Raw genomic sequence first — 25,836 nt, 5'->3', positions numbered from 1 at the left:
ATGGGATCCTCACTATTCTGGTATGAAAACTGGACAGGTCTTGGGGCACTATATTTTTTAGTTCCTCAGGACTTTGGCATTGATGAAAATATACAAAATGTACATGATGTTACCTTAGATGGTGAGTGGGATGTGGATAGGCTATTTGAAATACTTCCTGAAGACTTAGCAGTACACATTCTGGAGAAAATCAAACCACCTTCAACCATGCAGGTTCTTGACAGGCCTTTTTGGATGCTGGAAACAAGAGGATATTTCAGTGTTAAGTCAGCATGGGAGTATACAAGAAGAAGAGACGAACCAAGAATAGCTTATAGAAAGATTTGGGTAAAGGGACTGCCTTTTAAAATAGCATTTTTTCATGTGGAAAGTGTGGAAAGCAAAGTTACCTTTAGATGATTTCTTGAAAAGGGTAGGTTACTGCATGCCCTCAAAATGTTGGTGTTGCGTACAGCCTGACGAAGAATCTCTTCAGCACTTATTTTTTAGATCAGAAACTGCAAAGACAACTTGGAAGTATTTTCTATTGAGGGCAGGAATAGATGTGGAGGGACTTACATTGCACCAAGCAATCACAAAATGTTGGACTGCAAATGTATGCTTAAGGTTAAAACCAGTAATGCAAGCACTACCCTCATGCGTAGTCTGGAAACTTTGGAAAAGAAGAAATAGTATGAAGTATGGGGAGGCGGTGACAACTAGCAGGGTGATTTATCAAGTTTCATCAAATCTCCAGGCACTGGTGAAAGTAAGAAAGCCTGGGATGGATATGGTACCTCACAAATGGCAAGATCTATTAGCTATGATGGAAAACTTCACTCATAAACTTAAGGTTACAAAAGTCATGTGGGAATTTCCAAGTGCAGGATGGCTAAAAGTTAATACGGATGGTGCATCGAGGGGAAATCCATGCAGGAGCTCAATAGGTTTTTGTATAAGAAATGAAAATGGTGACATAGTCAAGTCAGTAGGGAAAGAGATTAAGGAGACAACAAACACAGTAGCTGAAGCGAAGGCCATGGTAGAAGCACTAAGGTTCTGCAGATTTCAACAATACTCTCATGTATGGCTTCAAACTGACTCAATGTTATTAAAAAAGATAATGGATGGAATCTGGAAACCACCATAGATCATATCTGAGGAGGTAGAGGAAATGATGCAACTAATGAATTGGGGCAATTACACAGTTACTCATATTCATAGGGAGGCCAACAAGCTGGCAAATCACTTGGCTAATTATGCGTTATATAATGGAGAAATAGATTGCCAACAATTCTGGCATCTAGATGCACAGGGAAGGAGGTTGCTTAATGAAGATAAGCTGCAATGTCCAAATCTAAGGGTGAGGGTGAACAGGAGATAGGAAGCAAAGAGAAAAGGAAGAGCAGGAGGCATAACTTAATCGACCAATATTTTCAAATCCTAAGGGAAGAGGATATAAGGGTTGGTACTTCTAACTTTCTTTTCTCTAATGCAGGTGCCACTACGATGCTTATGGCACTCCATGATGCAACTTTCGACATAACTGATGCAAAAGAACAAAAACACATTAATAATCGAGCACAACAACAAAGACTAATGGCATGACAACCCAACCAGCATGGGGTGAAAGCGTGCTTTTAGTTCAATGGATATACAACCAGCATGATACAAAAGTGTTTAATATCACACGCATGGTTCAGTTACAAACAGAATCTGGGAATATAAAATTGATTACTCCTCATTTCGAGCAAAACAAGAAGCAAATGATATTAGAAACACAACTAGCATGTGCAACAAATATGTCTTTCGAGAAAAGCAGGCAACAAAGGCCAATGTGTTATTAACGCATGCTTCAATCCACTTTCGGATTAAATAATATTTTAATATGCACACAAGGTTTAATGTGGAAGGCATGGCAGACAACTCATGCTGGTGAGCAAAGGAATCAAATGGAAAAGTGGAATGCACATGGAAAGTTATCTAGGATACATAAAAGCATGCAATACTCTAGGATGAAGGTAACATGGGATATATTTCTTTATGATGTTGCTGTAGGTGGAGCTCACGTGCTTCCACAAAGTTGTCTTCATGAGCTCAATCAATGAAACAAATTGAACGCAGCAAGGGGAAATTACAGCAGGAAAGCAGCAACGGGAAAACTGAACGCAGCAAATGAACGCAGCAAAATTAACGCAGCAAGGGGATAACTGTTCGATCTTCAAATAGTGTGCTGATTTTGAGATTTTGGGAGTGGAGATTACAGCAGAACAACAACAACAAGAATGGGAATAGGTGCATAATGCTATCGACACTAACAGAAGTAATGCACGCGCAAAGGAAAGTAAACACAACAGCTGGAATTGTTAAGCACGAAAAGAAGGCAGCTACATCGAAATGTGCTTTGTGGCTTTTTCTGATTTATAATAATATTAATATGGAAGGCATGACAGACAACACATGTTGTAGCTCACTTGCTTCAAAGCAGTCTTGAACTAGGCGTCTTCGATGTCGTGCTACAACATATGTGGGCAACGAGCAGATGTCGTGCAGTGCAACCAGCATGGACGAACGGATAATGGCAGCTGAAACGTGATCGAACATGGAGGAACGACAGTTGCGAATGGATTTGCACGCCAAGACAAGTTGATAAACGTACCTCGAGGAGAGCATGTGAGTCTACTATGGAGAATGGAGGGAACTCGATATGGAATCAAAGTACAGAATGCTTTAAAGAAGGAACGTTGCATTGTGCCTTTCACATGCACATTCGTGGATGCTGAATTGTAGCTTAATAGCATTAATGAGACGTCAATGTTGAGGGCAAAACTCAATTTTGATAATAGGATACTTGTTAAGTTCAAACTTTATTTCTTTCTTTCCGTTCATAGGATATTATGACATTGTATTTCGTATTTTATATGGTTATAAATAAAACTAGCCCTAGGCGTTTGCCTAGCGGATTGAAAAAAAAAGGAGGAGGACAAAAGGGGCTGAAATTGTTTAAAAAGTGGGTACAAATTAAAACTTTTAAAAAAAAAATGAATATAGGTTAAATGAGGCAACCAAATAGGACGCCCCGTGCAATTTTTACGAGCAAAGGGGCAAAGGGTTAAAAGGCCCATTCTTCCAAAGCTCTCTTTTTGCCCCCAAATTCTTTGGAATAATATGGTTGGAGAAAATTGGTTGCCAAAGAAGAAAAAAAACAAATTAAGGAAAAAATACAATCAATAATCTATCTACGACGCCGTTTTATGCATTCAGATGCTACTGGTCCAGTAAAATTTCTGAGCCCCATCACTTTATCACTCGCCCTCTCTTTTTTCTCCTCTCAAACAGCCAAAGCTCAATGCGTATCTTCAATAGCTCTTCCCACTCTTCCAAGAAGGTAACAAATTAATTTTTTGGTAATACTAAAAAAAAAAGAATGTAACATATGAGTATCTTGAGTAGTAGCTCGTTTTCTTGTGCTTGTTTTGGTAATACTAAAAAAAGAATGGTAATGGAAGCAGGAGAAGGAGGAAAAAGAATGGTTAGGTGCAAGTTTCAAGGCTGAGAATTTTATACCGGGAATGGTAATTGGTTTCATTCTTGGGTTGTTGTTGGATTTGTATAAGCCTTCCAAAAGTAGTAACACTTTGAAGAAGACAAGTCATTTGTTGAGCAGAAATCAACCTGAAAAGATTTTGGCCCCACCTAAACCTGATGATGAAGACCTCAAAATGGTTTGCTTTTTTTCATTCTTCTTTTCAGTTAAATTTTGGTACTATTTTGTTTCTTCATTTAAGGTGGAGGGTATCTTTCACTTCTATCTGTACATTTTTTGATTATTCTTTGGGGATTGTAATATGACTTATATACTGAAAGGACAAAGAGAAATATTTGTAAAACCCGGGAATGTAAAGTGGATTAGAAATATAGGCAGATGAAAAGATATGATTAGAAATTAGTTTTTAAGAGGATTAGTCACTCCCCTAAAGAAAAAAGGAGTATTTATTTCCAAGTTTGTAACTTTTTTTTTTAGCATATTCTGGTAGCTCTTGCTTTGGCCCTCATAATGCAAAAGCTAACTAGATATGAAAAAACTGTTTGGTGATACAAGTAAGTGGAAATCCCTTAGTGATCATAATGCTGTTTCACTGTATTTTGGTATTAGTTGACTTTTGGCTTGGCTATAAATATTCAGGCAAACTCGTTGCTTGTGAATTCTTTCTACAACAGTGAATTTCCAGGCTCTGGAGATATGTTAATTATTAGATGCCCCTATAAAAATTTGTTGCCTTATTGACTGTTGCCGAGGTGGATGAATCTTTGTTTCGTGATGCCTAACTCTAGACATGCTTCCTTTAGTGTCAAAGTTGTTGCTTAGGCTGTTTGGAAAATTAATAGGGAGCATGTACATTTTTGAGGGGTTGAAAATTGGCATCTTCATCAAACACTTAGCCTAGAAAGTAAGTTGAACACAATTTAACACCTACCTAGTGTTGCTTTTTCTTATTTCTTTTGACATGTGATTTTGGCTACCAACTAGTGGGAGTGAGAGATGAGTGGCGCAAAGGCAATTGGCATTCATGAAATTAGTTTTCCTAAGCAAAAGGCGGAAACTGAGGAACTCTTTGTATACTCTGTATTTTGCTTTTCCTCATCTTGAAAATGCTGGAATCCAGTTTTCTTTTCCCTTTAATTTGTGTGTGTTGGTACTTTATTCTTTAAACAAAAAAGATACTATATCGCATATTGAAAAGTTTGATACTTGATCTTCTCTCTCTCTTTCTCTCACACACACACATAAAAAAAAACAATCAAAAGGTTATAAGAAGTTGATTCTGGATGCTTGTCATCGATGTAACATATATAGTGATAGTATATACTTGATTGTCTCAAGGTTGAATGGATTCTACAAAAAGCTATTTCCTGACCGTGAGAAATTTAATGGCAGGTTTTAGTTGTCAGGCAAGACCTGAAAATGGCACAAGGAAAAATTGCATCTCAGTGTGCTCGTAAGAAACCTCTAGCATTTTGATGTTTCAATCCTTCCATATTTTCCAAGTTTCTCATAATGTTTTCATGATCTGTGTCACATTTTGATGTTTTAATTGAACAACACAGATGCTGCTACTGGCATGTATGCAGAACTTATGCAAAGGTATCTCTACATGGATTATGCTCTATTATTGAGAACAATAAATGCTTGAAAACTGAGTAGTCATTTTTCTGAGAAGGGACGAGCAGAACTTTTTAAAGTAGTTTTACAATTACACCAACTGCATTGGCTCTTAAGCTCCTTGCTGGTGATGTGCAGCTGCAAATTCCCTTTCAGTGTGGTTGTTTTTAATCCTGGAACTTCATTGTCTTGATATCCTACTTATCTGAGGAGCTTTGTTTCATTAGATGGAAAAACTACAATATGTGCTTTGCATTCTGCAAGCCCCATACACTACCTGAACCATATTTACACATTTCTACTCCGGAAGTGCTTGATTTTTTATCAATTGCAGCTCTGCTTTCTGTCTCTAACACCCCTTCTCAATTTCAATCCTCGTCGTGTTTTTGTTTATGCATGTGAATAAACGAGAATCTTTTGATAGTTTAAAAATTCTTCACGTTTGGAGCTGTACAGTTCTCAGCACGTGTCTAATAAAGCATTTGGGCCTTTAACAACCTGAAGGCCCCAATTTCTTTTGCATATTATCAATGTTGTTTTTTAACTGTAAAGATATGAAGTGTCATTATTTGATAATTATTAGAAGAATCACCTAATGCAGTGATCGGTATCTCTTGAGGCAATGGGAACAGTGTGGACAGCCCAAAATAGTCGTTACATGCAAGAATCAGCAAGAAATGTAAGCAGGTGATTCTAATCTATGTTTCTCTGCCCGATATCACCAACGTCCATGCCTACTTGTGAAGAATGTGTCATTGTGCGTTGAAGAATGATTGACACTTTTTTATATACTCGGAAAATGTTCTATTAGGAACAAGTTGAAGGAAGCAGCTGAGAACATTGGTCTTCCAACTTTTGTAGTTGCTGATGCAGGACGTACACAGGTATCCTTCCCAAGGAATAATGTAAAATTGATGATGCTTCTGTGAAATATACAAAAAGTATATTGAGAACATGTCAAAGAGGCTAGCCTCAGCACAACAGTAGAGTTGCTCTTTGGTAACACTTTCTTCACAATTTTAAAGCATGGAATTGATCTCTTTGCAAATGGGGAAGGTTGCATACAGTATACGTCCCACCCTCCGCCTACCTCCATAGTTGTTGGGGAGCACTTCATGCACGAATAATCTCTCGCATTCAACATGTAGTGTAATAGCTTTGAGATATAGAGAAGCGAAGTTGTCTCAAAATACCTACAATCTCTTGGAGTTTAATGTGGACATAACTAAGAAGAAAACATAAATAGAACGAAATGATCCATATGGGTGATATCAACTGTTAAGATTTAGTTGTTGGTATTACACTTACATCAGGTCAGGTGTTTGTTAGGAGACTTTTTGTCTGGTTGATACTTGTATTTTCTTGTAGGGATAAGTGTAGATTAGTAAATTTCTAGTTTTAAAGCACTTCCAGTTTGCATTAAAGGACAAACTACTAAACATGAATACAGTAATGAGTAGAATAGATACAGATGGTTTACATAAATGATTCTAACTAATTTGGGATTAGGCATAATTGATTGATCCGCTGAGAACATCTGAATATTACAAGCATATGCTTCTGAATTTGGGATTCTATGCTTGTTGACTGCATTCAGTTGCAGAAAGAACATTTTAGGCATGTGATCTCATCCTTCACAGCACAGAAGAAGAGCATAAGTTCGTCATAATGTGGGTTAAGTAGTAAACCTGGAGACCATGTTTGTTGAGTAGCTTGCATTAAAAGAGTGTTTTGCTCTTTTCTTTTCTTTTTTTCTTTTTTTTTTCTAGTTGGCTAAATGGTTCTCTTGCTTGGAAGCTAATACCTAGTTTCTGAGATTTTACTGCTTCAAGGCTGATGGATATCTTCCTGCTTGTTTATTATGCATTTAACAGTTCCTGTAATGTGCTTATGTTTTTCGGGATTTTGTATGATGCAGGTTGCATCAGGTTCAAGGACAGTTCTTGCAGTTGGACCGGGTATACTTCTTATCTGTTTGTTTGCTGTATTCGTATTGTTTTTTTGGTTATCTTCTATTACTAGTATACTATGTGGCTCTACTTCTGCAGTTCTGTTGCTGTTTTCAAGATGTACTTAACTTTCTGGAACTGGATTTATGTTCCATCTTATTTATCTATCAGAGTCGATATGAAGCTTTAAGGCCCAAATATTCTGATACTCAGGTTTCATCTATGTAGAATGCTCACTTCTGACTAGCCAGTTGTATGGCACTCAGACTAAACTACTGCATACCTAACCACTCTTGTTTACACTTTACAGTTGTAAGATCTCTTTGAGAATTGTCCCCAGATCATCATTTGCTCTTTTCATAAAAAGTGAAATATTTAATAGGCTGTTTGGCCAAGCTGGAAAAATTAGCTTATTTTGAAAAGTGCGTTCCCAAAAATGCTTTTGGGAAAAGTACTTTTGGAGAGATGCAATTTTTGTTTGGCTAATCACTCTGCAAAGCACTTTTGAGCAATAATTTGTGTTTAGCTTATTTTGAAAAGTGCGTTCCCAAAAATGCTTTTGGGAAAAGTACTTTTGGAGAGATGCAATTTTTGTTTGGCTAATCACTCTGCAAAGCACTTTTGAGCAATAATTTGTGTTTGGCCAAGTATCAAATTACAAATAACATGAATATATTTACTTAATAGTTAATATTATAAGTAAATAAATAATCTCAAAAATTTATTATCAAAGGCAATAATTAAATCTTTTCATTTTATTTAAGTAAAATATGAAAATAAAATTAAAAAGTATTTTAATTCGTTTAAGATGATTTAAATATATTAAAAATCATTCAACAAATATAAAAAGCTTTCACTTCAAGTCACTATATGTTAGAAAACTATCCTAAAAATAAGAAGAAATACTTATATATTAATATCCTAAGTATTAGGTTTAAAATAAGTAAGGTTATTTTGGTATATACTATATTTTGTTAAGGGTATTTTTGGTAATAAGAAAAGTCAAAACTGCTTCTGCTTCTGCTTTTAGGAAGAAACTATTTTTTTCTGCTTCCCAAAAACTTCTATTTCTTCCCAAAAGCACTTTCTTTCCCCAAAAAAGCTTTGGCCAAACACCTTAAGTTGAGAAAAAAAGTACTTTTGGAAGAAAAAAGAGTACTTTTGGCCTTTGGAGAAGCTTGTCTAAATAGGCTATAAATTCCATTAAATACATTGCTTAAAAGGAATTTTTCTTCTGGAAAACAACCTTTTTAAGGATGTTAAGAAATCATTTCAAGATGTAGAAACAATGGTGCCTGGGAACATCTAATAACAATCCTATGGAAGGGAAGAAATTTTTTGCACCTTTCGAACAAATCAAATATGAATTCTGTAATTCTTGAGGAATACTCTTGGTTCACTATGGCCACTTTGTGAATGATATGCCTTCTGTAGCATGCTGGCTTGGTTGATGGTTGCGCATGACTTCTACTCAAATCTGTTTGATGCTATGCTCGCAACTAATTTTACAATTGAGCAGGAAGCAAGTCAGCTGTAGATTCAGTGACTGGAAAGCAGCGTCTCCTTTGATGATATTGATGTGTCTCATATTTGAGCGGGTGGATCTGCAACAACTTTTGATGCATGTGTCACAGAAGAGATGCCATAGTTCCATATTAGGAATTGATAGATGTGCTAAGATCAAGATAGGTCACTTAGTATTATTCTCTTCTAGGCACTAGTTTCAGGTCATATTTTAGTTTTATGGGATGCATTTCATTAACTTGTTCTTACCGTTTAGTTTCATTTTGTAATGTATATGTCACTGCTCCATATTGTTGTTTACACTCCGTATTTAATACTGAAAGACAGTTCATGTATCTTACAAGGTACTATTAATCATTTCGCTGTTCTCATTTGTCCTTTATGATCTGTGATTTTATTGTGACTGCTTTTTTCCTGAGGTATTCAATCTCCTTTTAATGAGCGTATTGTCAGGTGATACATTCATCGGAGAAGTAGAGAAAGGAATAGTCAGGTGTGATGAACTTCACTACCATTTTATGAACTATTGTCCTAGGGGACGGAATGGAATGATTTTAGCGGGACGGGGTGAAAACTTGGGGCATTTGCATCTATACCCGCTTTTTGGATCACGTTTTAACTTGTGCCCGCTTTGCAAAAAAAATTGCAAGCGTATCCACTTTTTCGCGTAACTTCAGGATACGGGCCTGAAGTAGCAAAGGCAATCACGCAAAACTTCAGCATTCTAGTAGACGGGCCTGAAGTAGCAAAAATTGCTTAACCAAGTGTGCTGAAGTTTTTGTTTGTAATTGCTGAACTTAAGCATAGTAGCTGAACTCTATTTGCTGAAGTTTTTGTTTGTAATTGTTGAACTTAAGCATAATAGCTGAAGTTTTGTTCTCTATTTGCTGAAGTTTTTATTTGTAATTGCTGAGCTTAAGTATTCTAGTAGCTGAAGTTTTGTTCTATATTTGCTGAACTTCAGCATGTTTTATGCTATCATGTAATTGATTTTTTGTACAGATAATAAGTAGAATTAGTAACTTAAAAAACTAGATAATGATTTAGCACAACAGGTTAAAATGCATTGATAATGTACAAAGTTGAATCCAAAAAAAATAATAGAATGTGAATTAAAGGTGTTTGCAACAAATTATATATGATACAAAAATAAATTGCAACCACAATATAAGTATGAAGAAACATAATTTTATTGATAAAATGATGCGGGCACAATTTTGTTTGTTCCCTTGATTCTTCCCCTGAATTGTTCTCCGTTATTCGAGGGCTAGATCAACGTATTCTCGAACATAGGATGATACGGACCTCTCTGGATTATTTATTCTCCATGAAAGTCGATCATTGTATGAATATTTTTCTTGAAGTACTTGATTATCAAGAAGAACATCTATTAATCACGACACTATTTTATGCCTTGATCCCTTTGTGAATATCCCGAGATTTATGGGATTTTTTAGATGCCTCTTCAAGGGAATATGTATCCCTTTATATAGATGTGAGTTAGGGTTTAGGGTAGAGTAACCTCCAAGAAACCCTAATAGACTTCTAGGATTTCAAGAGTCCTGCATTATCTTTAATTTAGGATTTGGCTTGATCCGTTAAAGTTTCGATGTCTACAAAAGGAAATGGACTTATATTTACATATATGTCCGTACTTACTTTAGAAAGTTATTTATAATTTGTTTTTAAATAATCTTATAAATATACTTATGACAACAGCATCCCCATGAACTGAAGTTTCGTAGCAGCACCAATAACAACAAAAGAAAGAAGAAGAAGAAGAAGAAGAAGAAGAAGAAAACGAAGGAGGAGAAATGGAGCTGACATTGTTTAAAAATTAAAAAAAAAATTAAGCACTAAATAGGGCGCCCCGTGCAATTTTTACCGAAAACTTAAAGGGATAAGGGGGACTAGGCCTTATTTGGGCTGAGATAAGCGAGATGACTTGTTAGGCCCGTCCCGTTCCACTAACTAATGGGATAGGACGCGGGCCCTCAGTGGGCTTATTTTAATATTTAAGCACTAAAAGTTATAAAAAGTTTTTATAATTGGCAACGACTAGTTTTTAAATAAACTTATATTTAATAAATTATAAAGAATCTAAGTAAGAAATTACAAAATAATAAGAAATTACAAAATATTATAAGAAAAGCCTTGTAGCAAAATATTTTAGTTAATATAAAAGGCTCGCAATATACAATCTCAAAGTATGAAGTAACTGAGACAGACAATTCATTAAAAAATTCAAGGCTAAAGCCTTTTTGTCTATTTAATAGAAATATTAAATTTTACGCACAAATACAAGTTTTTTGAAGAGCACCTAATCTACACAGCCACATTCTTGGAAGGGTTCTGTTTGAAGTAGGCCTTTAAATAGCTAATTACAAACTATCATATTAATATTTGTACTCTCCTTGTATAGCTTCTTTTTAGCTGTCGTATAATATCAGTGAAAATCTCCTCTGGAATTGGCAATGTCGTTTGATGTCCATGAGTTCCATATTGTCATCACTTCTAGTGCAAAGTGTCTCATTGTACTCTTCTACTATCTTAGTGGTTAATTTTTTTATGAATTAATTTTCTTATTTCTATATTAATCAAATCTCTGAAAATAAGACAGAAATCTCTAGGTTGTCTCTCCAGTAATGAATATCAGTGGTCTCTGATTTAAAATCTTGTTGCGCTAAAAGCACTCTCCGAAGCTACTGATGATGCTTCAATAGCTAGGAGGATGTATACTTTCTGGAGTTGCCTTACTTTTATACTTATCAAACATTAGTTTGGTATAAATATATATGTTAACTAGGCAATCTTTGACAGTTTTCTAAATTCTCATAAATTTTACAAACAAGTCTCGTTGCACCTTTTAATTTTAAAGATGGATTAAGTATGGTAGTTAATAAATTGGGAAATAGAAAAAATACTTTTAAATTTTGAAATCATTTCTTCAACGGCCAGTGCATTGACATTATTTTTTAATACTTAGCAAATACAACAGAAATTTCACAAATTTACCGTGACATTTGTGAAATAGTATGATAATGTATACTAGAAAACTAATTTATATGATAATAAAGTAAGTTTGTGGATTTCATCCAATCAGACTTGACAATTTGATTAGCTGGGTTAGCATTATATGCATTAAATACCATTTGTATAAGCAACCGATAGAACATAAGAACCTTTAGCATTTCTTAAGTAGAATTCTACCTAGTACAAACATCTTTTGAAACTTTTCTTTATGGAAATTCAACATATGCACTTCGATCTTTAAATTCACGAATTTTCCTTGCTTTATTAGCACGAAAAATATAGGCACAATCATATTGCATTTTAACACGGAATCGAAACATAAATCAATACTATTTTTTACGACCAAATTAAAAATATGACATGCACATGTAACATGTAAAATTGAGTTATTAATTGGGCGAACTCTAAATTTTAAGCCATTTGCTGCAGTAGTATTAGCAGATGTATTAACTAATGTGATAGTTAAAAATTTGTCAGTTAGACCATAAAATTGAACATTTTCTAGAACAGTAGATGCAATATATGCTTCACTGTATTTTGAATCAACAAATTTATAACCAATTTGCATGTTCCAGTTATGATCAATCAAATGACATATAATAGTTAAATAATCATTGCCATTTGGACAACGACCTACATCAGAACCGATAGACACTTTACAATCTAAGTGGTAAAATACATGATAATAGGTGAATTGGACTATAATTAGGCCCTAAAGAACCACCTTCTTGTATAGTTTTTATGGTAAAAAGTAATAACAAAATGCTCTGATTAGTGCTTTTCATGCTTTGCAGGCTATATACAATAAAAGCAGTCTATGGAGTACTTTTGAGATTAATTACGGAGAAAAAGAGGCCAATCTTACAATATCCGCTAAGTGCACCACGCGAAGGCAGCAAAACCAGAACTGGAGATGGACTGCCGCGGTCCCGGCGTGACCGCGGTCAGACCGTGGCAGAAGGTTGGTGCGGATTCTGAGAGGCTAGTTGGCCGCGGTCCTGGCGTAACCGCGGTAGGACAGCGATAGGAAGCGAAAAATTGAGGGACTGAAGTGCAAAAAAGGGATCTTTAGCCCAAAACCCTATATTAAACAATAGAACTCGCCCAAGGGAGGCATGGAATATTTTTAGAGTACTTTGGCAAGAAAAACAAGTGTCTGAGATCACCCAAAACATCATATTTTCTTCTTCTCTTTATTTTTCTGGCAATTTTGATCATGAATATTTTCATAGTTTATTTACCCATTGTCATGAGTAGCTAAATCCTTTGTTTAGGGTTTTGATGGAACCTATTGAAGGATGAACTTCTTGATTATGTTAATATAGTTTGCCAGTTTAATCTCTATTTGTTCAACTACGTGTTTGATGTAGTTAATTGACAGGATCCTCAATTAGCTGTGCCTATTTAGTATGCATAACTCGGGAGAGAGTGTATATTTAGGTAATTGTTGAAAAACATCACTCCCAAAGTATAAGAGGGATCTATAACTGCGGGTTTAAAAGCGGGATTAGGGATAACGAAGTCTTGGGTGCAATCTAAAGTGAACTATAATAAACAAAGCCAGCTAGCGTATCTCGGGAGAGTGCGTCTAGTAAATTATTGTGATTACTCGGGAGAGATTCACGGTAAAAAGAGTGTTCATGGTTGATAGAAATGTGTTGGTAAATCCATATGAAACATAAACAGAAGGGATTCCATTAATAGGGGAAATCACTACCTTAGAACCTTCTCATTATTGTTCACAACTTAAGCATATTTAGTTTACAACTGTTTATTGACTTTCAATCTTAGTTATTAAATATACCATCAACTGTTATTCACAACGTTTGGGGAAGTTGATTCTAAAGAATTTAGTAAGTCCAACGAAAGTAATTGATAGGTTAATTCTCTGTGGATTCGGCTCTGGGCATAAATACTCAGGTTATATTTGCAACGTCCGCATTGTCCTTTTATAAGGCATAGTTGGGCGTGATCAAATTTTTGGCGCCGTTGCCGGGGAATTAACGGTGTTATCAATTACAATTGAAAGAAGTTCAAAAATTCTTATTGTAGTCATTTTTTCTCTATACCCAATTTTTACATTGAAATTTTAACGTTTGTTGACTTGGTTGCATAGGCGCATGCCTAGAAACTCATTGAGATCTGGTGAAGTATTTGAAGCATTATCAGATCCCAAGAAAGTTTTCAAGGCCTTGAATCGGGCTAATCGGAAAAACAAACAACAACCAACAACTACACAATTCGAAATAGTCATGGGGGATCACGAGGAAAACCCAGCGGTACCAATAGTGCCGAACGCTGCTCTCTATGACTGGGCACAACCCACAACTGAAAATCTATCCACAGCCATTGTAGTTCCGCAGATACAGGCTGAGTCATTCCAAATTACGAATAACATACCGCACTTATTGCAGAACAAGGGACTATTTTCGGGGTCGCAAGTCGAAGATCCTTAGCAGCACTTGAAGAACTTCCTCTCTATCTGCAAAACCCAAAGGCAGCCCAACGTAACTCCTGAAGCAATCAAGCTGTTATTGTTTCCATTTTCAGTGACAGGAGCTGCCCATACTTGGCTAAACTCACTTCCCATAAATTCTATAATAACTTGGGATGAGTTAGTCAGACAATTCCATAACAAGTTCCACCTACCCAATAAGACTGCTCAACAAATTGATGAAATTTTGAGTTTTAAACAGAGACCAATGGAGACACTGCATGAAACATGGGAGATCTTTAAAGGGATGTTGGTTATATGCCTGCACCATGGTATTCCAGATCTGATGTTGGGGCAGCGGTTTTACATGGGATTGTCAGATAGCGTGAAGAACATTGTTGATGCTTCAGTTGGTGGAGCATTTTTGAGCAAAACATGGAGAGAAGGCCAGAGTCTGCTTGACAAGATGGCACAAAATTCGGGATGGACAACCAGGAGTGCACCTATCACTCCAGTGGTTCACTCAGTGCCCTTAGATCCATCCAACTCTATGGCTGAAAATATGGCCGCCTTATTGACATAGATGAGTATACTCACCAAAAAGGTGGAAAAGTCAGGGCAGAAGCAGTAGGTACACATCGTAGATACTACCAATGGGGGTTTATGCGCATCTTGCATTAGTCAGCCAATCGGTAACCAATGGAATGCAGAACATGATCATCACCACTACCCTGAAGACATGAATTATGTGTCTAATTATAGAGGCCAGAGACAGGGTGGTCAGAACTGGGGCCAGCAAAATCAGCAATACAGGCCAGTCCATCCACAGTTCAACTATGGAAACATGGGAGGTATGAGACCCCCTATGATAAAGTTTCGTCGTAAGTTAATCGACGTAAGTTCGGGAATGAGATTATTTTGAGATTATAAGCATTATGCTATTTCAAACAAGTGGTGAGTAAATTCATGAAGGTGAGAAGGGAAGCAAGTCAAAGAAAATGAATTTTCATTCAAGTTTAAAAAATTGAGATAAAATACGGCTCGAGCTAAAATACTAGGTATTTATGGACTAGTGTCATACAAGGTACTGCATGATCATGATAGTAAGGTGTATAAGGTATGTAAAAAGTAAGACGTATTTTAAGTAAGTGGAAATTATTCTTAATTATGTGGGTAATTGGTTAATTATTGGGTAATGAAATATTACCGATTTAATTAATAATTAGAGGTGGATTAATTAAAGTTTTTGGATAAAGACTAAAGCAAAAATGTGGCAGCAAGCCACTTCTTAAGCAAATGTCTCTTAGTCATTTCTTATTAGGTGGCAACCTAACATATTAATTACAAAACACCTCAATTTTAAGATTTTCAATACAAAACCATACCACAATTAGACGTGAGGTTTTGGAGATTAGTAAGGTAATTTGTTACAAATTGCTACAAATTCGTAGAAATTCCTACAAAACACTACAACGTGATTTCTTCAACGAACGAGATTTCTTATCACATTAACAACGTGAGATTTTGTGATTCTAAGGGAATACGGTGCAACATTTTCCAAGGATATCACATGAATTTTTCTCTACTCCAGGTATGTTAAGGTTATCCCTTCTTTCCTTTTGACATGATCCATACGATACAAACGAAACCAGCAAATGCACAACTTCCATAAATGACTCTATTCATAGAAGTATTAGAGATGTTTATGTTCTTGAATTCCCATATGTCTTATTATTTTATCGTCTGTTCATGTGTCTTAGAAAATACGTAAGTTGATAAAGGTTGTTTCATGATATTAATTAGAGGTATAATGGTCTTATGACGTTCCGAGAGATTTTATTGACGTACCTCTCATGCATCGCATTCATTTATACATGTACATTGACCCATGACCAGACGACGTTATATACGCGTATATATATACATATATATATATACATATATATGTATACATATACATATATATATATATATACATATATGTATATGCATGTATGTATATGGGATATGGGAAAAGGTTACGGCGTTATATACGCACCACCACCTGATCAACTGGTATACGTTGATGATTTTGCCCATAGTGGCCGAGATGATATGATGGGAAGCCCTCAGAGGCTTGACGATATTATGAACATATGTACCTATGCACGACATGATATTCATACGCATATGCATGACATTATAAGTATTTCATGATTTACAGAGTTATCCAGACTTACAGGTTGAGTCATTTACTCTATATTTCTTCCATGTCTTTTATGTACTTATTTATGTGCCTTACATACTCGGTACAATATTCGTAATGACGTCCCTTTTGCCTGGGGACGCTGCATTTTATGCCCGCAGGTCCCGATAGACAGGTGACAGGTCGAGAGTCTTCCAAGTAGGCTATCAGCTCTACGGAAGAAGTTGGTGCGCTCTATTTGCTCCGGAGTTGCTTGTTTGGTCAGTATGATTAAGACGCATATTGTTTGGTATGGCGGGGCCCTATCCTGACCTTTATGTTAAGTGTGTACTCATATTTTTTTATTTTTCTTCTATTTTTCTTTTTTGATACTATTCTTGCCGATGTCATTGGATCCTAAAAATAGTCAGGAAGCAAAATAATAACTCATATTTAAGGCGAAACAATCAAATGTTGATAGAATGAATGACTCTTTGGATAAGACTTAACTCTTTTATTACTACTTGAACTCATATTTGGTGTGTTGATATCTCTTAAAAATATTTCTTTCTTAAAATTTAAGTTTCTAAAACATTATTTTTCAATAATAATTATTTTTATAATAATGTAATTAAAAATATTATTCTTAATTCAAAACTCATTTTAGTTGGCTATCTAAAAATATAAAAAATTCTTTAGCTAGTGAATTTTTTTTACTCCATTTTAATATTTGACATTAACCATGTTAAATATCTGAGTTATTTGAATTATATGTAAATAACCTTAATATTTAAACCTTCTAAATAATTATAGATAATCGTGAGATATTAATTAAGAAATACTACATGAAAAAAGACTAATATTTTCTCACTCGTAGTGATAATTTTATTTTTACACTATTCAGTTGAAAAAATATATATTTGAAATCAATGAGATTAACTTTCAAATTTTTTATACTCAACAAAGATGAAACATAAGAAGAAATTTGTTGTCATCTTTTATTTCTGGTTTTAGATCTTTCGAACATTTTTTTCAATATTTATTTTCTTTTATCTTATTTTTTTATGTCATTATTTCTTTTGTTACAAAATATTAATTTATTTAACTATAAAAGGATGAGTTTTAATAAAAATTGTCTACATATGAACTTTAATTATATTTTTAGTCTTTGGTTGAAATTATTTCATATTCTTTCCTTTGGCTTTATCTAATCAGCCTAAATAGGTGCTTACCTGACCACTTAATTTAAAAAAATGAATGATGTCTAATTTATATATAATCCATATATAATATGTGTATAATCGTGTATTGTTGGTATATCATCTATTTATATTAGCTATAAAATTTAAACAATAAATATTGCCGGATATTATGTAAATATTCCATAAGATTTCGATTTTTTGAGTTTATCCATGATATAACTTCTATTATAATAATTTTAAAACTCTCTACTAATGTTCAAAAATATCTTATCTTTTTATTATCTTTGAACTAAAAACAGTAAAGAGTTTTTTCGAAATACTTTTTTTACATTTAAAAATATATATTTCACGTCATACCAATTTTTTCTTTATATATACTCTTTGTTACACTTAAAAGTCGCTATAGAAACTATTAATTAGAAACCAATTTCTCTCTTGTTGAGTTTGAAAAATAACCTTTCACATAATCTAATGGTTCAAAACTAATATTCTTCAACGAAAAAAATATTATCCTTGCAATATTGGCTTGACTACAACTAAATGAAGCGGTTTCAGCTTATACCCTTTAATGTGCTAAATTAAAATTAATGATAGCAATTGTATAGCCAAAGTTTCGTTATTTGTTTGATGTCCATTTATGCAAATTGACTCTTCAAGCAAATATTTTTCAAGAAGAAAAAAGAAACAACTTTTTTTTAATATTAACTGATTTTGTGATGTTTCTTTCTCCAGCATGTATGTTTACTTTATTTTATATGTAAGTAAACTTTTATTTGGTTTTGTAAATTCTTTTTTGTTACTTATATAAATATAGACGTGTACCCTATATATTACATTTATTTTAAAAGAATTTTATTTTATTCAAAATCTAGCTACAGTGTTTAAAGAACTATACATATAAGATTTTAAATGTGAAAGAGTTTTATAGTTACATGGAGTAGTTTGTTTTTTTCTAGAGGCAAAGTAGTATTTAAATAATTAGAAAAACTAACAAAAGTTTCTAATATGATTGCATATGATCATTAATCGAATTAAGTATGATAACATGATAAAAAAGATAAAATTTATTTTTAATTTAAATTTGAATTTTAGAACTTTATCTATAAATTCAAAATTATCTTTTAATTCAAATTCCGTATATATATATATATATATATATATATATATATATAAACAAATGTAGAATAAAGCTACCATATGCTATTGACATTTATTAGCTTGCCACTTGGCTTAACCATAATGTTAATTATATATGGTAACTTTCTTGCTTTAATATAGATATAGATTTTTATTTTTTTTTGCTCCTACTCCAACTTCCTATTTATTCTATGAAATTACATATATATATATATATATATATATATATATAAACATTCACAAAATTACATCAATATAGGGGAATGAGATTCCTTGTTGATTGTTATCATTGTCTAACAAAGTCACCCTATTACAAACATTGACTTTTCTTTCAAAAATAGTTCCTGAGATGTCTGCCTACACTGCTCTATTAGCAAACACCGGAGGAACTGCCAAAAACTAGGTCTTGTCAAAAACTTCCTTCCTAGCTCCTTCCTTTGCGAGGAGGTCTACCACTTGGTTCTGCTCCCAGTAGCTATGTCCTATGACTGGGTTCCGCCATTGCGCCATCAGATACCTGCATTCAGAGATTATGGGGTAGTGAGTTAAGTTGCCATTCTTTAACATTTCCAACATCATTTCAAAGTCGGTGTCAATCATCAGAGGTGCCAAGCCTCGATCTAGGGCTATTTTTAGTCCTACCCATAGGGCTTGGAGCTGTGCCCTAATACTATCAATGTTTGGGAGCCCCCTCATAAAGCCTAAGATCCAGTCACCCATGTTGTCTCTAAATACCCCCTTTCCTTGTGTTAAGGCATGCAACCCCATTAGTGTTCAACTTGTAGTAGCCTATATATGGTGGACGCCACTTTAGGTATAAGGTGGTTGTTGCCGGTACAGTCATTAAAGTGACTACGACATGGTGGTATTCAACAGCCTTAGCTATTGTTTGGTGAACATTAATGTGGTTCTCCCACTTTTCAAAGACATTAAAGTTCCTGGTTAGCCAGATTGCCCAGAGACAGAAGGGCAATAGCTATTTCCATTTGATGCAAGCATTGTAGTCCACATTTTGGAGCCTATGCCATGTGTCTTCCCCGTTGTGCATACAAAATGGATTTACACCAAGGCTAGGCTGCTGAGTGCAGTTGTGCAGCAAATGCTGCCAGAATTGTTTGGCATTGGCACATTCAAAGAAAATGTGATTTATGTCTTCTATTGCATGATCACAGAAGTAGCAATTAGCGGTAATTCTCAGTCCAATGTGGTGTAAGTGATTCCCTGTAGGCAACCTGTTTTGTTGCATGAGCCATATGAAGAACTTGATCTTATTAGGGATCTTTAATTTCCAAATCCAGCTGAAGTGGTCTTCATTAAACTTGCCATTATGCATAATTGCATCAAGATAAAAGTAGACTAATTTGGTACTAAACGTGCCATTGGGGTTAAGGTTCCAGATTAGTTTGTCCTTAACGGAGCTGGAGGTGGGGATGGAGGTGTTTTATATTATCAAGGTGGTATCAAGTGGGATTGTGTAGGGAATATAGCTGAAATCTCAAACCCCATTGGAGAACACCTCATTAATGACATGCCCCAAACTTGAAGAGACGTGGCCGTCACCCGGTGCCGTACTCGGCCCGAGCGTACCACTCTGTAGCTGTGAACTCTGGAGGGGTAACCCTCAGTTTAGGCCGATGAGGCCATATTCTGAATCGTCTGAAAATAATGTCTCTCTCATTTGTGGGGTAAACATACCCAAAAATTGATATATATATATATATATATATATATATATATATATATATGTTTGTGTGTGTGTGTATATAACTATGTAGGCCGATGAAGCCGCCATGAACAGCTAATCATATAAAAAAATGCAGGACTCGTCTACAAGCCTCTAGTGATTGCTGAACTATATCATGGTCGGGACAGGGCCTCAGCCTACCCATCAGACCTGTATGTATAAAATGGACTCCAAGGTCTAGACCTGGTAACTCCGAGGAAGTGGAGCTTACCAACCAAGCTAATGTTAGACTCTGTCTACTGGAGGGTCTATCCAACTGTCAATCAAAACCTGCATGTGTGAAATGCAGCGTCCCCGGCAAAAGGGACGTCAGTACGAAATACTGTACCGAGTATGTAAGGCGACAGAATAACTAAAAGCTGAAACTAAACTGTTAATATAATAACTGAAAGTAACTGGGAGTCAAAGATAATCTAAAGATATGCTTACCTGCTGATACTGACTGAACTCTCTCAATATAGTAAGTAAAATAGTTGTCCGGCCTTATAAGGCTCGGTATATTTAACAGCTCTGTCATAGTAGGCTCGCTCATAGGCGCTCAGCCATACTAGGATCTGTATCTCGACCATCTTGGGCTCACTCATAGGTGCTCGGCCATAGTAGGCTCGGTATATAACTAACCATCTGATCAGAGGTTGCCCAATAGGGGCCTGCCCATCGATTATAGTTCGATGGTGGTGAAAATACTGTAATACTGTATATATATATAGAGAGAGACTCTCTGCTCTCTTGGCTGATAAAAGACAAAACTAAACTGAATATGAAGTCCTAGTAAGGGAGAATGTTGTAACTTATGAGACTAGGAAAATGTACATAAATTTAGGAATATGAACTTCTCTTTATGTCGCGTTATAAACACATGTAGTTACTGGATCATGCCAAAATGAAAGAAAGGTTTAGCCTTAACATTCCTTATCACAATATGTCCAATAACCACGTTAAACATGTCTTGTTGCACCTTAATCTACAACAATGATAACAATACTATCATCAAGTTATGGAAGGTACAACTATCACAAAACGAACAACAAGCTTATTTTGTAATAAAATGGACAACATCTCCCCTATAATCTTTACTTTCCCCTAATTCGACATAACACCAACAACGCAAGAACACAACAATAACAACATATATATATATATATATATATATATATTTCAAACCTTATATTCATCATAAAATACCACAAAATAACCCATATTACCCTTATCACTCCATACACAAAACGACAATCATAGTAGTGTCAAATAACCTAAAAATGTAACGACGGCGACAAGCCAACCACCCTGCCATTATGTGGTATTTTTCCACACCCTTTCTCCTCCAAGACTCCACAAAAACAGCAGCAAAAGAGACAACCCAACAACAACATGAAACAGTCCACTACAAGTTAAACAACTCGAACTCACGGCTTCCGATCACCATCCCGTGAGTTTTTACAATTATTGAATGAATTTCTCTACTTTAACAGCAGAAAAAATGGATGAAAAGGGGAAGTATACTTACCATATTTGGTGAATATCTCAGCTCCTAAATTGATTCTTCAATCCTTAGGTTCTTCTCAAACTAGAACTTGAAAAGAAGAGAAAATTATTTAGGGTTTTATATTGAATTTTTGGGAGGATTTTGTTGGGGTATACATCTTATTTTTTGATCTATTATGAGTGAAATATTTGAAGTAAATCTTCCCTTAAAAGGGCTCTTTGGCCGACCTTGGAGCTTTTAATTGAGGCCTCTCCTTTTGGTAATTAAGGCCTCTCCTTTTGGCAAGTAGGTGATGCACCTACTTGCCACCTACTAGTCTGCGCAATCTCGCAAAAACATGAATATATCTATATTCCAATATTTTATCAATGAATGGTTCACTCCGTTGGAAACTAAACTCAGAGATCTTCAACTTGGTAGGTAGATCATCCCGTAATTCCATGTACATTGGGAGAAATGCTCAGCTACATTTGACCTAATTTTCAGTATATTTATGAATGTAACTTGTGATGACCTTTGCCAACTTGTGTTCCACAACTCGCTTGAATTCAAAATGTAATACAAAACTATCACAACACTAAAATAACTCATAACATAACCTCCTTATCATGTTAAGAACCCTAACATCTCCCCAAAAGTATATGTCATAACATTCCCAACTTGTCGACATTCGACAAAATTTATTTTCTTCAATTTATTTAGCTTTTAAGCCTTTCAAACATCTTGGAGCTTGTTATCCATGATCTCATTTGTGAGCTTACATCAATTGACTTACGATGTACTCTCACGTAAGAAAACATGGGGTATAATAATTAATCCTAGTGTTCATGTCTCTATGGTTCCATGGACCATTAAGGATTGTATCCAACGGTTGCATTTTGGGCATCCATGAGTGAGTGAGAAATCTAACCCTATCCCCTTTGTGAACCACCCATCTAGTGCAATTAGTGCAAATCTTCCATGCCTCATGGATATTTTTCCAGGTTCTAGTTTTAGGCTTAACCCTACCCCCTCCTCCATTGCAGTGCTTGCCCATGAGCACTCTAGCCCAGATGGAGGTAGTGTTGTTGTAGAGTTTCCAAGCAAGACTGGTGTGGCATGTTTTGTTCTTTAGGTGGGACTGTTGTAGACCCAGCCCTCCCTTATTCTTTAGTTTGGTGACAGTGGCCCACTTGACCATGTGTAACTTTCTTTTCATAGGAGTTGTACCGCAAATGAAATCCTTTTGATTTTGTCAATTTGGTTGGTTATTTGGGAGGGTAGCTGGATGTATTGCATGACATGGTTTGGGAAGCTACTAAGGCATGACTTAGCCAGAGTGGTTCGACCAACCATGTTCAGGAACTTTGTTTTCCATCCTGTTATACTATTATTAAGGTTATCTATGATAAACTGGAAATCACTATTCTTAGGCCTTTTGGTGAAGATGGGAAACCCAAGGTATTTCCCAAAGTCCTTAGCACCTTTGATACCTAGAATGGCACTGCATGATGTGGCACACTCTGCTTAGCAATTAGAGGAAAAGACCACTTTGGATTTTTAGAGGTTGACTTTCTACCCAGATGCAACATTGAAGTTGCCCAGAATGGCTAAGATTGACTCACAGTTTCTTTTATTGGCTCTGGAAAACATAGTAAGGTCATCAGCAAAGAATAGATGGGAGATTCTAGCCCCCCCCCCCCCGCCGATATTGATAGTGTCACGACCCAAACCGATGGGCCACGACGGGTACCCAGTACCTTACTTGACTGAGTACCAACGTAATGTACCTTTATTATTACATCATTATATACATGTGACATATGGGCCTAATAGGCTAACATAATCATTTATAAACTCAAACATAGGCCGACAGGGCCGTACAATCTTCCACGTACACGACATATGTCTACAAGCCTCTAAGAGTACATAAGTGTCACAAAGGTCGGAACAGAGTCCCGTCATACCTAACAATAGACGTCTAAATCATACTAACCAAATACGCAGCTCTGAAGCAAATGGAGCGCACCAACAACTTACGCTGAGCTGATAGCCTACTTAGAAGGCTCTCGACCTGTCTATCAGGACCTGCGGGCATGAAACGCAGTGTCCCCAGGCAAAAGGGACGTCAGTACAAATAATGTACCAAGTATGTAAGGCACATAAATAAATACATAGGAGACATGGAAGACATATGGAGTACATGACTCAACCCGTACGTCTGAATAACTTTGTAAATCATAAATTACTTTCAGCGTCATGCATATGCGTATGAATGTCATGTCGTGCATAGGTATATGTTTCATAACATCATCAGCCTCTGAGGGCATCCCATCATATCATATCGGCCACTGTGGGCAAAATCATCATCGTATACCAGCTGATCAGGTGGTGGTGCGTATATAACGCCATAACCTTTCTCATATCTCATATATATATATATATACCTACATATATACGCGTATATAACGCTGTTTGAATACATACATATATATGCGTATATAACGCCATTTGAATACATACCCATATATGCGTATATAACGCCGTTTGAATCGTATTTCAGCCACTGTGGGCAACAACATCATCATATACCAGCTGACCAGGTGGTGGTGCGTATATAACGCCATAACCTTTTCCCATATCCCATATACATATATTTACATATATACGCGTATATAACGCCATCTGGTCATGGGTCAGTGCACATGAATGCAGTGCATAAAAAGTACGTCAATAAAATTATTCGGAATGTCATAAGACCATTTTGCCTCTGAGTAATATCATAAAGTAAACTCTTTTCAACTTTCGTATTTTTCTAAGACCCAAATATTATGACACATGGGAATTAAAGAACATAGATATTTCTATTACTTCTATGAGTAGAGCCACTTATGGAATTTGTGTATTTGCACGTTTCGTTCATATCGTATGGATCATGCCAAAAGAAAGAAGGGATAGCCTTAACATACTTGGACCCCTTACGCAGTTGAGACCTGAACCGCATGAACCAGTAAAATAGAAGGTGGTGTTGTCAACTAGGGAATTCTTAGAAGGTCAAGTTGATAATGTTCTATCTTAAAAAATAGCTTACTGCTCTACCTGATGCTATCTGTTGCTGCATACTAGATTTGGATGGAGAAAATTGCAGCCAATCCAAAGTTAACAGTAATAACTCCAGTTACGGAAGTCCTTGAATCTTGGGATGCACTTGTGTAAGCTGTACTCTCTTCTTTTTATCCTTCTAATAACACGCACATTTTTTCCAACCAAAAACTACATGAGCATTCCTTGCCCATATCTTCTTCAGACAAGCAAATTCCATCAAAGGGATTTTTTTTACACAAGTTGAAGCATGAATTACTACTATCTGACCATTTTGAAAGGCTAACCATATCATGGTTTTGCTATTCATGTAATTTACAACTTTTGACACATTTCAGCATATAAGCATCAAAAGAAACACCAAGTAGAAGCATGAATACGTGCTTGATATTATGAGGAAATATCTACTGGAAATGTTTTTTTTTTTTTAGGAATATAGAAAATTGAATCAAATTAAAAAGCTAGTTTCAATTAAGCATCCATTTCCATGACACTCTCAATCAGACTTGAAGTGTGAAGTCTAAATCAAAGAGTCTTGTTCAATAATTCACATCCAAAATTTAACTGAATCTCTCTAACTTGAACACGTCCTACTTGAATGTATTATATAATCACACATTTGATGTGCTTAACAAAAAAAAAATAGAAGATCATATTATATATCAAATGGCACTTAAGATGTATGCCACGTTTTTTATAAAAAAAGCAAGAGTCACTTAGTTTAAGTTATAAGGCTGCCACGTGAAAGATTGTTAATCTTATCCAATAATTAATTAAATAAATAATATCCCGTTATCCGATAATTAACTAATTACCCGTATAATTAAGAATTGTGTCAAATTACTTAAAATTCTATTTATTTTAGAATACTTCATATATACTTTATATATTACACTACCGTGGTCATATGGTACCTTGCATGGTACTAGTTTATAATTA

The 25,836-nt window shown here is 35.4% G+C and overlaps 2 protein-coding genes across 3 annotated transcripts; both read left to right on the top strand.

Moving 5' to 3' along the window:
* On the top strand, positions 1-1,129 carry LOC138875928 (uncharacterized). Its single transcript, XM_070154807.1, has 2 exons — positions 1-327; positions 455-1,129. The coding sequence occupies exons 1-2, from the start codon at positions 1-3 to the stop codon at positions 1,127-1,129; spliced, it is 1,002 nt and encodes a 333-aa protein (XP_070010908.1).
* A 2,131-nt stretch (positions 1,130-3,260) lies between these two features.
* On the top strand, positions 3,261-8,998 carry LOC104228406 (uncharacterized). 2 transcript variants are annotated; one of them, XM_009780867.2, is made up of 8 exons: positions 3,261-3,367; positions 3,492-3,704; positions 4,919-4,979; positions 5,089-5,125; positions 5,745-5,822; positions 5,955-6,027; positions 7,062-7,101; positions 8,612-8,998. In XM_009780867.2, the coding sequence occupies exons 1-8, from the start codon at positions 3,329-3,331 to the stop codon at positions 8,659-8,661; spliced, it is 591 nt and encodes a 196-aa protein (XP_009779169.1). In that variant the 5' UTR covers positions 3,261-3,328; the 3' UTR covers positions 8,662-8,998. The 2 variants fall into 2 exon arrangements, with proteins under 2 accessions (XP_009779169.1, XP_009779170.1); XM_009780868.2 differs by lacking the exon at positions 8,612-8,998 and adding an exon at positions 7,192-7,739.
* The last annotated feature ends 16,838 nt before the right edge of the window (positions 8,999-25,836 follow it).

This window comes from Nicotiana sylvestris, chromosome 8 (genome assembly GCF_000393655.2).
Source record: "Nicotiana sylvestris chromosome 8, ASM39365v2, whole genome shotgun sequence".
NCBI classification, from domain to species: Eukaryota; Viridiplantae; Streptophyta; class Magnoliopsida; order Solanales; family Solanaceae; genus Nicotiana; species Nicotiana sylvestris.
The sequence above is the reverse complement of the archived record's forward strand: the minus strand, read 5'-3'. Positions and strand labels throughout refer to the sequence as shown.